General features: G+C 44.0%; 1 protein-coding gene across 1 annotated transcript in view; it reads left to right on the top strand.

The window, feature by feature from the left end:
- Positions 1–4625: 4625 nt before the first annotated feature.
- Positions 4626–11560, top strand: part of SHPRH (SNF2 histone linker PHD RING helicase) — a 49071-nt gene continuing 42136 nt past the window's right edge. Inside the window, exons 1-3 of the mRNA XM_021527009.4 lie at positions 4626–4783; positions 7065–7728; positions 8132–8261. Coding sequence (XP_021382684.2) covers positions 7096–7728; positions 8132–8261 — 763 coding nt within the window. The 5' untranslated portion in view covers positions 4626–4783; positions 7065–7095. The remainder of the gene's footprint in view (positions 4784–7064; positions 7729–8131; positions 8262–11560) is intronic.

Here is an 11560-nt window from a genome sequence, read left to right as displayed (position 1 = left end):
ATTAAGCCTCCACTGGGGTCCATCTTGCCATTTCTGTCACATGGTATCAAAGGAGCTGAATATATTTCTCCCGCTAGTTAACCACCCAAGTAACACACGGGTTTGCTGAGGCACAGTATAACATACAGTCATTGTAGTGCAGGGAATAGAGTCTATCTACCCTCAGTTTCATTCACTTGCTACAAATATTCATATTTCCTACCAGAAACAATTTGGAGGCATACAATTTTGATTTTCTTTAGAAGATTTCTGTTTGCCTTTGCAAATAATAAAGGACTTTAAAATACCACAACAACTAACATGCTGTTTTCTCCAGCCTCCCTCAAAAAGGAAACCCTTTGCAAAGTAGCACATCTCCTGATTTTATTTGCTTAATCTTTCTGGGCTTTAAGAGTTGCTACTGAAAGCATAGGGGAATTTTTATTCACAGGCAAGGGAGGCTATGTTCTCAAGTGTGGTAAAAAAATCACATGGTCTTATTTTATGTCATATTCTCTTCTCTTTATACTGCTCTGTTTCATTTTGTTAGGTTAAATGGAAATTATCTTCCTTCATGCACTGAAGTTCTCTAGAACAGGAGAAAAATTACTGGGTGCTAACCCCTAGGATCCTTAGTCATTAGCTGCTGAATAAAAACAGGGATTTTTCCACCTGCTCTCAACCTTTATTTCAAAAGATCGGTTTGCAAGTGGCTAGACAGGAAAGCAAAACTCGTTCAGACAAAAGATGGACACAGCAGGTGGAGGCCCCTTTGTATCCTCCTAAGAAATGCCTCAAACACTCCTGTGGAGCCACAACAGGCAAGATAACAGTAAAGTGTTCCATGAGATATGCCACAAGAAATGTAGCTAAGAGATTTCCATGAGATGTGTGAATGCTGTGCTGAGGGAGAGATCATCCTTATCCTTGCAGTCAGATGGAAGAGGGAGTGCTGCTAAGGTGTCATGGCTCTGCTCTGCCCTTTCACTAGACCCACAGTCTTTGTAATCCTCTTTGTTCCTCTACGTATAAACTGCTACTTTTACATATAAATTGGCTGCCCTGCTCCCATTTATGATGGCAGCATGGTCTCACCTCCATTTCTTCCAAAAGTAAAAATGAGCATTTGAAATCCTTCATGACAGAGGCTGAGAATATAACCACCTCACAGACAAATCAACAGGCCTGCTCCTCTTTCTTCCCCAAAGCAGGGCAGCTCTTTGTGCCTCTGACTGTGTTGGAGTATACTCAAAAACTTCAGAACTAGTGCTCTGGTACTCCATTAGCTTGCTCTATGCTGGATGCAGGACAGATGCTCTCTTCTCTTTCCCCCTCTTGTTTTCTTTTCTCTCTCTACTTTTCTCCCACCCTCCTCTTTCTCATATGACATGGCAAGGTTTATCAACATAGTGTTTTGCTAACTGTGTGCCATCATTCACAAATGTGAATTTTTTTCTTCAAATAAAATCATTACTTGTTAAAGTGTTGTTTCACTGCACCTCTACCCAAGGGTATTTTTGAACCTGAGTCACTTTCTTCTCCTTCTTGTGTTGAAAAGCCCCAAGGGGTACTGAGTCTTTACCCAATAAGTGGGCAGGGAGAGCTGGGAAGTGACTTCTCAGCTTTAATCCAGCAGGGGCTCGAGCAGTGCCAAGACAATGGCTACCTGAGAAAGGCCAGAGCATGACTGCAATCTTGTTTGGAGTTATCTCCTCCTTCCCTTGGCAGGAGGACCATGCCAAGGTTATTTAGCCTGAGAACTAGGAAAGACCTTCTTATCAAATGAGGGTGAGAAAAAGAGAGGCTCAGACAGATATTGTCATGTAGAGCAGGCACCCTCTTGGGGCCATTGTGTTTTCCCCCCTCTTCTGAAAGCAGAAATGTTACTCTCTTGCTTACTTGTTTTCATGACATATAGATTAGAAAATAAAATTCAGTTTCACAAATGCTTTATATTCTAAATCTTTAAAGATCATCCTCACTACCAAAGAAAGCAGAAGTCCCAATCCAGGAGAGAAATTGTTAATAGAAGACATGGACAATATAAAAATAGAAGAACTAACTAAAGGGCAAGCAAGATTCATTAAGAGGTTTATGGCCCTGTGAACAGCCCTGTAAATAAGTCTGTGAACAGATCTGAGGCATGAATTGCTGTCCATTATTTTTACAAGTGTTCTGGAAGTGTTTTCTTTCCTGTTTCCCTTAGCTGGTGGAGTCCAACTTTACCAAGTGGAGAAGAGTGAGCAACAGTCACTTGTGGGACTGTCTCACAGCATCAGGTCATCAACAGCAGGTGCAGGACACTCACAAAGGAGTCACACCTTTGAGGTCCCATGTGGGGGGACTCTGTTGTCACAGACTCACAGCATGCCCCCCTCACTTCAATAAATGTGATGGAAATTGTCCTCCAGCTGCCCTCACTCCTACTGTCAAGACACAGTTCAGAATGAGAAAATTTGATATTCACATCTTACAACACAAACCTGGATGTCACGCCTTTAAAAGTAGCTGCCTACCCTACCTATGCATATGTATAGGGATGCATACCAGTAGTAGGAGTGAAACAGGGTACCTTCAGGAATTCCCAGCGAAGTGCAACACTTCAGCTGCTCACTGTGCCACAGACTGAATCAATAGGCATCCTGGCCTGTATCAGCAATAGTGTGACCAGCAGGAATGGGGAAGTGATTCTCTCCCTGTACTTGTGAGGTCACACCTTAAATTCTGTGTTCAGTTTTGGGCCTCTCACTTCAAAAAGGACATTGAGGTGCTGGAGGGTGTCCAGAGAAGGGCAACGGAGCTGGGGAAGGGTCTGGAGCACAAGTCTTATGAGGAGCAGCTGGGGGAGCTGGGGGTGTTTAGACTGAAAAAAAAGGAGGCTCAGGGAGGATCCTACCACTCTCTACAACTCCCTGAAAAAAGATTTTGGTCAGGTGGAGATCAGCCTCCTCTGTCAGGCAGCCAGGGACAGGATGAGAGGACATGGCCTTAAGCTGTGCCAAGTGAGGTCCAGGTTGGACATTAGGAGTAATTTCTTCACAGAAAGGATGACCAAACATTGAAATGGACTGCTGACAAGAAGATGGTGGAGTCACTTAAACAAGGACAGACTGGATGCGGCACTTAGTGCCATGATCTAGTTGACAAGGTGATCAGTCAGAGGCTGGACTTGATCTCAAAGGTCTTCTTCAACCTTAATGATTCTATGTGATTGTGTCTACCCTTTCATCTCTGTTCTGCAGCAATTTCCTGTTATAACATAGGACCGACCAAGTGATGCTTTTTAAACTAATTTTAATCTAGGAATGTGAAATTAAACATTGTGAATTAAAACAGCCAAACCACATAAGGTTGGTGTAAGGGCAAGCACTCCAAAACTACTGCACAGCATGGTTTTAAGCAACTCTTCTGAACCCACCCTTGGAGACAGGCTGAAAATGGCAGAAAATCAACAAGGTAAGTAAGGAATTAATCTGTAAAAACTAATACTAAAAAATAGTTGAAAGAATTGTTATAAAAGAGAACCCCACCTTCCTGCAGTAAAGGGTGTATTTACTATTTGTGTCTATTTGTGTATTTACTCCTGTCTCCAATTGTCAATCTGTGCATTTCACAGAATCATAGGATCATTTAGGTTGGAAAACACCTCTGAGATCATAGAGCACAACCTTGGACCGCATACCTTCTCAGCTATACCACAGTGCTAAGTGTCATGTCCATCTTTTCTTGAACGCCTCCAGGAACAGTGACTCCACCACCTTCTTGTCAGCAGTCCATTTCAATGTTTGATCATCCTTTCTGAGAAGAAACTGCTCCTAATGTTCAACCTGGACCTCCCCTGGCACAGCTTGAGTCCATGTCCTCTCATCCTGTCCCTGGCTGTCTGACAGAGGAGGCTGACCTCCGCCTGGCTACAGGCTCCTTCCAGGGAGCTGTAGAGGTGGTAAGATCCCCCTTTGAGCCTCCTTTTCTCCAGGCTAAACTCTCACAGCTCTCCCAGCATCTCCTCCTAGGACTTGTGCTTAAGACCCTTCAGCCCCTTCACCAGCTTCCTTCCGTAGTTTTTACTGAAGTGATATTTGCTGTTAAAAATTAATTAGCCTGATTTTGCCTTTTCCAGTGCTAACAGCCCAGAAACTCGCTCTTTTAATCGTTGAACAGTCCTCTCTCTTCTGCCGAGTGTTTCACGCACAAAATCACAGAGCGGGACACGATGGAAGGGGCCGCAGGGCTCCATCTGACCCAACCCCCCTGCTGAGGCAGGATCATCCTGGAGCGCACGGCACGGGACCGCGAGCAGTATCTCTAGTGAGGGAGACTGCTCAGCCTCTCCGGACAATCTGCTCCAGTGCGCGGCACAGTGAAATCCTCTGCCAGGTTAAGGGGAGCTTCCCGACCATTCCCTGGCTCCCGCCCCCGGGCCCGCCCCCGCCCCTCAGCGTCCCGCCCGCGCGGCCACGCCCGCCGGCGTGACGTCACAGCCCCGCGCTTGCCCCGCCCTCAGCCCCGCCCCACTGAGGGCACCGTCGCTTTAGCCCCGCCCTCTGCCCGTCCCGTCTCTTTGTTCCGCTGACGTCAGAAGGGGCGGGGCACATGCCACGGTTCCCGGAGCCCATTGGCTGCCGCCCGGGCCAGCGCGGGTGCGCGCGCTGCCCCGTTCCTGTCCGTCCCTCCGCCCCCTGCCCGCGGGCTCCGTCCGGCGCTGCCAGGGGCGGCGCCAGGGGTCTCGTGCCCTCGGACCCGCGGGGGCCCCGCCCGAGCCGGGAGGAGCCGCGGCCGCCGGGGCAGCAGCGCCGCCGCTTCGGTACGTCCGCGGCTCCACGCCCCGCTCCCCTCACCCTGCGCCCCCGGGGCTACCCCCCGTCCTTCGCTACGGCCGTGAGCGGCCGCTCCTCCCGCCTCGCTAGTCCCTGGCTGCGCGGCGGCCGTGCCGCGCCGGGGCCGGGCAGCCCGAGGCCTGTGCGAGTGGCCCCGGGTGGCGGCGGATGCCGCGGGCCCGCTGCGCGGCGGCGGCGGGTCACCGCGGCCAGGCGGGGCGGTGGGGCAGTGCCGGCTGCCGCGGGTAGCGCATTCCGCTGCTGGCTCGCCCTCCCGAGCTCCCAGTCACTTTCCTCGTTCGCGACCGCGACGGCTGCCCGCGTCCCTGCGGCGGGGCGCCGTGCGGCAGGCCCCGGCCCTGGCCGTGGGGTCGGCGAGCGCTCGGCGTGGCGGTGGAGCCGCGGGGCCGCCTCTGCGCACCGCGCGGCCGCTTCCCCTGCCCCGGGTGCGGCTGCTGCGCCTCGTAGGCACGGGCGTCTTGTGGCCGCTGGAGCTGGGGCAGCCCCCGCTCACACAGAGCGGTTCCTCTCGCTCGTCCCTCAGGCTGCTGTGCCCAAGCTCGTGCAGGCCGGGATGCCGCAGGGACCCTTCTGCCTCTGGGTTAAGTGCAGGGTGTGCTCGCCGTCGGGATTTCCTTCGAGTGCTATCAGCATCGCTCCGTGTACATGAGCATCGTTTCGAAAAACTTGCCCTTCTTTCCCTGAAGTCTGTTGTGTAATTTTGGGAGATTATCATTCCCTACAACGCCTTGAAAGAAGGCTGTAGCCAGCCAAAAAACTGTGATGAGAAGAAATGGCCTTAAGCTGTGCCAGGGAATGTTTTGATTGAAGCTTTGGAAGAATTTCTTTACAGAAAGGGTGATTAGGTATTGGAATGAGCTGCGCGGGGAAGTGGTAGAGTCACCATCCCTGAAGATGTTTAAGGCAAGATTAGATGTGGCACTGAGTGCTGTGGTCTAGTTGAGAGGGTGGTGTTCAGTCACAGGTAGGACTCATGATCTCAGTGGTCTTTTCCAACCTAATTGATTCTGTCTTTGAGTTTCAAACACCGGAAGATTTATATATTCTGCTATATTTCATTCAGCTTTCATTAATTATCAGTTCGTGTTTGTTAGTTATGTTTTTTGGGTTTTTTCCAAGACCTACAGATTATTCAGTAACAGGGAGTCTGTTCTGTTCCAGCATAAGCCCCTTTAACATTAGGATATGGCATAGTGGATTTAGTAGCTTGGAATATTTTCCTCTTATCTTCCTACATTCCTTTAAAAGTTGTATGCACAAGCTGAGTTGACATAAATATCTATACTGACAAAGTGTAATATGAAGTCACAAATCTATTGCTGTGTTCCGGCTTCTTGTAAAAAATATTTTCTAGAAAAAAGTTCCTACTTGCTTCAGTATTTAATTATAAGCATGTGGTTTTGGCTATGTAGTTATTAGTTTCTCAGATTGATTTAATATTCTATAATTTTCTTCTTCATATATACCGTTTAGCAGTTGTACTTTATTTTCTTGTATTTTATCCACAAAATCTGTTCTGTGCCCAGGTTCAGTTAAGGAATTGGATGTTTGTCTTGACTTAGTTTTGCGGTTAGTCAATATCAGTAAGGCTGTACATTTAGTTTGCTGATTGCTCCCCCTGAAATGTACAATAACTAACTAAGGGCTCTTCTGCAAGCAGTTTGTATATCCAGGGCCCAGGATGCACACTTTCCTGGGAAAATTATCAATACTAGCAGCAAGGTCATTGGCAACTTTGGAGGACAGAACTTGATAGCTTGGGCTCTAAACCATATTTTATGTAGTGATAGCTTCAGACTAGCCCTATGTCAAGTTTAAGTTTCAGCTCGATGTAGGCTTTGAAAGGAAAGAGGAATTTTATGTGTATTTACCCCACTCCCGCCCCCAGATCTCCTGTACTTCTGCACTTTTGTTTTGCTGGCTTCTTCCACCCCCATCTTTGAAGGATTCCCCTGCTTCTTGCTTTATATCTGTTCCACAAGATTCTGAGTAACAGCTCTGAAATGAAGCAGTCTTGTTGATCTTTATAGCTGTCTGGCAAACATGTAAGATCGAGTACGGGACCATGCTTCATGTCCAGCTTTGTGTGATGGCACAGGAATAGGAAAGCCCTTTAAAGCTAAAACTTCTGAACAGTTTGAGTGCATAGTGCATATATTTGGGTCCCAGAATTTTACACAGTGAAATTCTAGTGTGGCCATTTGATTTTGTAATGCCTGTTGTTGACTGACTTATTTCACCTTGCAGAGACTGAAAGCACTGCTGAGAAAACGGCAGAATGAGCAGTCGTCGGAAACATGCACCTCCATCCAAGGTGGATGAGGAGAAGAAGAAAAAGCTCTGCTGGAATATGCACGATGACCGGAGAAATGAGATGATGGCGTTAGATGATGAAGTAACTAATGAGGACGATATTCCAGTTCCAAGCACTTCTGCATCCTTCATTGTTATAAACGATGATAGCACTGATGAAGATCTTGTACAGAAAGAAGGCAGTGGCTCAAAATCTGTTAAGTTTTTGACAGTTAATTATGACCCTTATTCCATCTTGACTGCTATGTCTGTACAGCTAAATATTATAGTCTTGCCATACCGTGCAGATAGGTCTTGGAAGGCTTTGTTGGGAGAATTTGCTCTTCGTCTGCCTTCTGAGCAAATTCTAACTGATGAATTCTATGACAGGAGCTTTACGTTAATGAGAGGAGACTCTTATGGTAAGCTGCAGGTCTGTGTTCACGAAAGAAGTGAAGAAGAGTACAGTAATGAAACAAAAGAATACCTAGGCACTTATGAACAACGTATTCCAGTGGAAGCAACTTTAAGTGGTGAAATATTGGAAGGTTTGAGATGGTTGCAAAAGAAAAAGATACTTGGACTTTATCAAAGACCTGGGGAGGCTCAGGCTTTAAAGGTATACATTCATTATACTTGTTTTGCATTATGAGAGTTCTTTTTTTGTTTGTTTGAAATATAAAATTAAAACAGCTGAACAACGAAGTCTGGCAGCTGCTCTGTATTTAATATATATAATGTGATGAAAATGTACAGTTTCTACGTGGTTTGTAATGTTTTCAGTGTGTTTCTTCCTATAAGTATATTTTTATTTTTTCACCATTAGCAATGTATTACCTGAAGGAATCACAGAAACTTTCAGCTGTGTTTCCTCTACATGGTGTTTTTAGTAGATTCTTTATATCTGTCTGTACCTGCTAATTTTCAAACCACTGTTATTATTTTCATGCTCCTCTGATTATAATATTCTTGTCATCAATTTAAGAGTTAATTAAATTGTTAACTGCATAACCTTTTCACAGGTTGGAATTTACCTTCTTGAAGCTGGGCTAAGTAAACCAGAATTTCTCAGTGATGGAGGTGGAAGACCCAAAAAAGCTAATCAGATGATTCAAAAACTCATGGAAAAATTCTACAGTTTTTTAATTCCAGGTAATGCAATAAAATTAATTGTTGATGTACAGAACAGTTTTGTCTAGTGTAGTAGTTGTAAATTTAAGGGAAAATACTAGTTATTCCTGCCATCTGGAGCAACTTTTCTCTTCCAGGCAGTGTTATTAGGTGATTTGCACAATACTATTATCTGGCCATTAATCATATGCTAATTCATTTATGCTGAAATTAGAGGTGATAATTCCCCTTTACAGGTACTGAAGCATAGACATGTTTCGAGTTCTTACTTTTTTGGAAGTAAATACAGTTTTCACTGGTTTGTGGTGGTAGTTTGAACAGATCTACAGTATCTTCTCTGAATTATACAGGAACAGTGTAAAAGAACCAGGAATTAAATTTGGAAAACTTGTTCCCAGGTTAGGGGCTATCATACAACTGCAGAAATAGATTTCAGTTCGGTTTATATTGTAAAGCAGTTACAGTGTAAAATACTACAAAATTCAGCTTTGTGACAGTTTTGAGAATATACCAGTGCATATTTAGAAGAATGGGGCCTTCCTATAATTTTAGAATTAAAGGTGTGTTTGCCAGATTACACTTACTAGTAGCACAGATTTATAAAGTGATAAACAATGGCTTTATGTTGTAATGTCCTAGGAAACTTGTGGAAAAACCGAACAAACAACCCGAGCAACCTTTGCATCATTCCTGAGTGTAGAGTTGATTCAAAATTTGGACTGAAGACTGATTCAGTGACTGTAGTATACAGAGTGTGTTCTTGTGGCCAAAGCCTAACACCCACCCCAAAAAGGACTGCACTTAATTAGAAAAGGCAGAGTTGTTTAAAAATCAGGCAACTCAGTCTAAAGAGAAGTTAAAAGGAAGAGCTAACAGGATAAAATCTGTTACCTGCTGCAAAGAAGAAATGTGCAACTGTGAGGAACGACTTGAGATATACCAAGGCATGGGCAGATATAACTCAGTAAGTAGGGAACATACTGCACATAAGAAATCATCCTTCCAAAAACTGAAGTCCAACTGACACAAATATGCCAGTTCAGGTTTGAAAGCATGATAAATCAGATCCAATAAGAGGTCTGAAGAATAAATAAAGGTCTAGAAATTAATAGTAGTGGTTCTAAATCCATTAGGAGAAATACATTATTATAAATGCATTAGAAGCAGAATAGTTACCAGAGAATTCACAGACTTGAGATGTCTAAGGTGTATGATAGAGTGCTGAAATAAAACTAATGCTATAGCAGAAAGCACAATTTTCTTCTCTGCATGTCTTCTCATTGTGGAAGAGTTGGGGAAAGAGATTGTGAAGAAAATGATTGGTGACTTACTTTAAGGTCCAAACTAATTTTCTGCTGGAACCTAGGGCCTTTGCCTTCAGTGTGCTAAAAGATGTGTTTATAGGGACTACCTGGTTCTGTGTAGCTTACAGATGAAGAGGCTTTTTCTGAAAGGGAAGACATGCCCCTCAAAGTTTCTAGGGCAAGAATGTGGTCCTGAGAAACTGGGTTGTCATGCCTTAACTTTACAGAAGCCATGCAAGCAGCTCAGGTTTGTAAAGGAGGTATGTTGCCAGCTGGTAAAGATTCAGGCCATTTTTCAGCATGTACGTTTTTATGTGCTGTAAAATAATAATAGAGTCTTGATTTCATGCCAATGAATGCCATGTAAGTGATGAAGCAAAATAGCTGACACAGAGAACAGAAATAAATTATTGCAAATCACCAGTCAAGTCCTACAAAGGCATGTGCAGCTTAGTGTATTACTAACGCTTTGAGAAAAAGAGTGATTGGTGGAATGGTATTAACAATGTTTAAGTGTATTATTGAGCATAACAAAGATGAAGAACAACTGAAAGCTTGCAAGCAGACTAGGCAATGGAGTTTCAGTAGAAATTCAATAGATGAACAGAAAACAATACAGAAGAAAAAATTATGGTCTCTTTGCTAACTGTTGCAAGCAGGGTTGCAGTTCAGTAGGTAGGTGTATAGCTCAGTAAATGCATCAGCTTAATGTTCAGTGTTAGTGAAACCAAATAAATAGTAAAGAATTATCCTGAAAGTGTTAGAGAACAAAACATGATCGTTAAACCACTATGTAAGTCTATAGTGTGCCTTATGCTCTGCTCAGAATTCAGAAAAAGCATGTCACAGAAATGAAAAATATTTGTGAAGGGAGACCCGAGGTGATTATGCACTGTGAAATTATTTTCATTTCCTAACAGTTTTTGAGCACAACCTTACTGATGTAGCATAAAAAAATATACCCTTGATTCTGTGCTGATTAATGCATTTCTCTTAAATGTTTCTGACAACTTCATTTAAATGCTACCTGTTTTTAAACAGAATTAGTTGAGGTTTTATAAAATTACACCTAGGTATATATTTTAACATTTACAATATCCATCTAAAGTGAAACCTATACAGTAACATTCGAAGATGAAGCTTCTTGTTCCCCCCACTGATGAGCAAATTCTCATGCTGATGGGGTTGTGCACATGGATTTACACAAATATGGAGTATGACCTCTCTACTACATTTAATTTGAATATATTTTTCCTCACTGTACTCAGTTAATTCTGTTAATATCCTTCTAGATAGCTTAGAGACTTCGAGGCAGGAAGTTCGTCTGTGTTACAGCAAGCATAGCATAGGTGCATTAAGTAATCAGAAAAAAAAAGTTATAAAATATTCAATATGGAATCATTGAATCATTTAAGTTTTAATCCAGCACTGCCAAGTCAATCACTCAACCATGTCCCTAAGTGCCACATTTACAAGGCTCTTAAATATTTCCAGTAATGTTGACTCAACCATTACCCTGGGCAGTGTATTCTTATGATTTGCAACCCTTTATGGGAAGAAATTTTTCCCTGTTACCCAATCTTACCCTCCCCTGGTTGAACTTGAGACCATTTCTTCTTGTTCAGTTACATGGGCAAAGACTGACCCCCACCTCACTACTACAACCGCATGGGCAAAGACTGACCCCCACCTCACTACTACAACCTCCTTTCAGGTAGTTGTAGAAAGAACTAAGGTCTCCCCCCATCAACTTTTTGTCCAAACAACCCTAACACCCTCAACTCCCTCAACTGCTCCTCTTTACAGTTGTGTTCCAGATCCAGTACCAGCTTTACTGCTCTGTTCTGGATATGCTCCAGCACTTCCATATCTTTCTTAGAGTGGGGTACCCAAAATTGAGTACAGTAACCTCACAACATCCTTGTAGTCCTCCCAAACTGCCAGCCTTTTCTTCCAAAGGTCATAAACTCTGTTTTCCCTGAGTCACAGCCAAATCTGCCTGTTCAGGCAGATGTC

Source organism: Lonchura striata, chromosome 3 (assembly GCF_050655825.1).
Source record: "Lonchura striata isolate lonStrDom1 chromosome 3, ASM5065582v1, whole genome shotgun sequence".
Classification (NCBI taxonomy): Eukaryota; Metazoa; Chordata; class Aves; order Passeriformes; family Estrildidae; genus Lonchura; species Lonchura striata.
The sequence above is the reverse complement of the archived record's forward strand: the minus strand, read 5'-3'. Positions and strand labels throughout refer to the sequence as shown.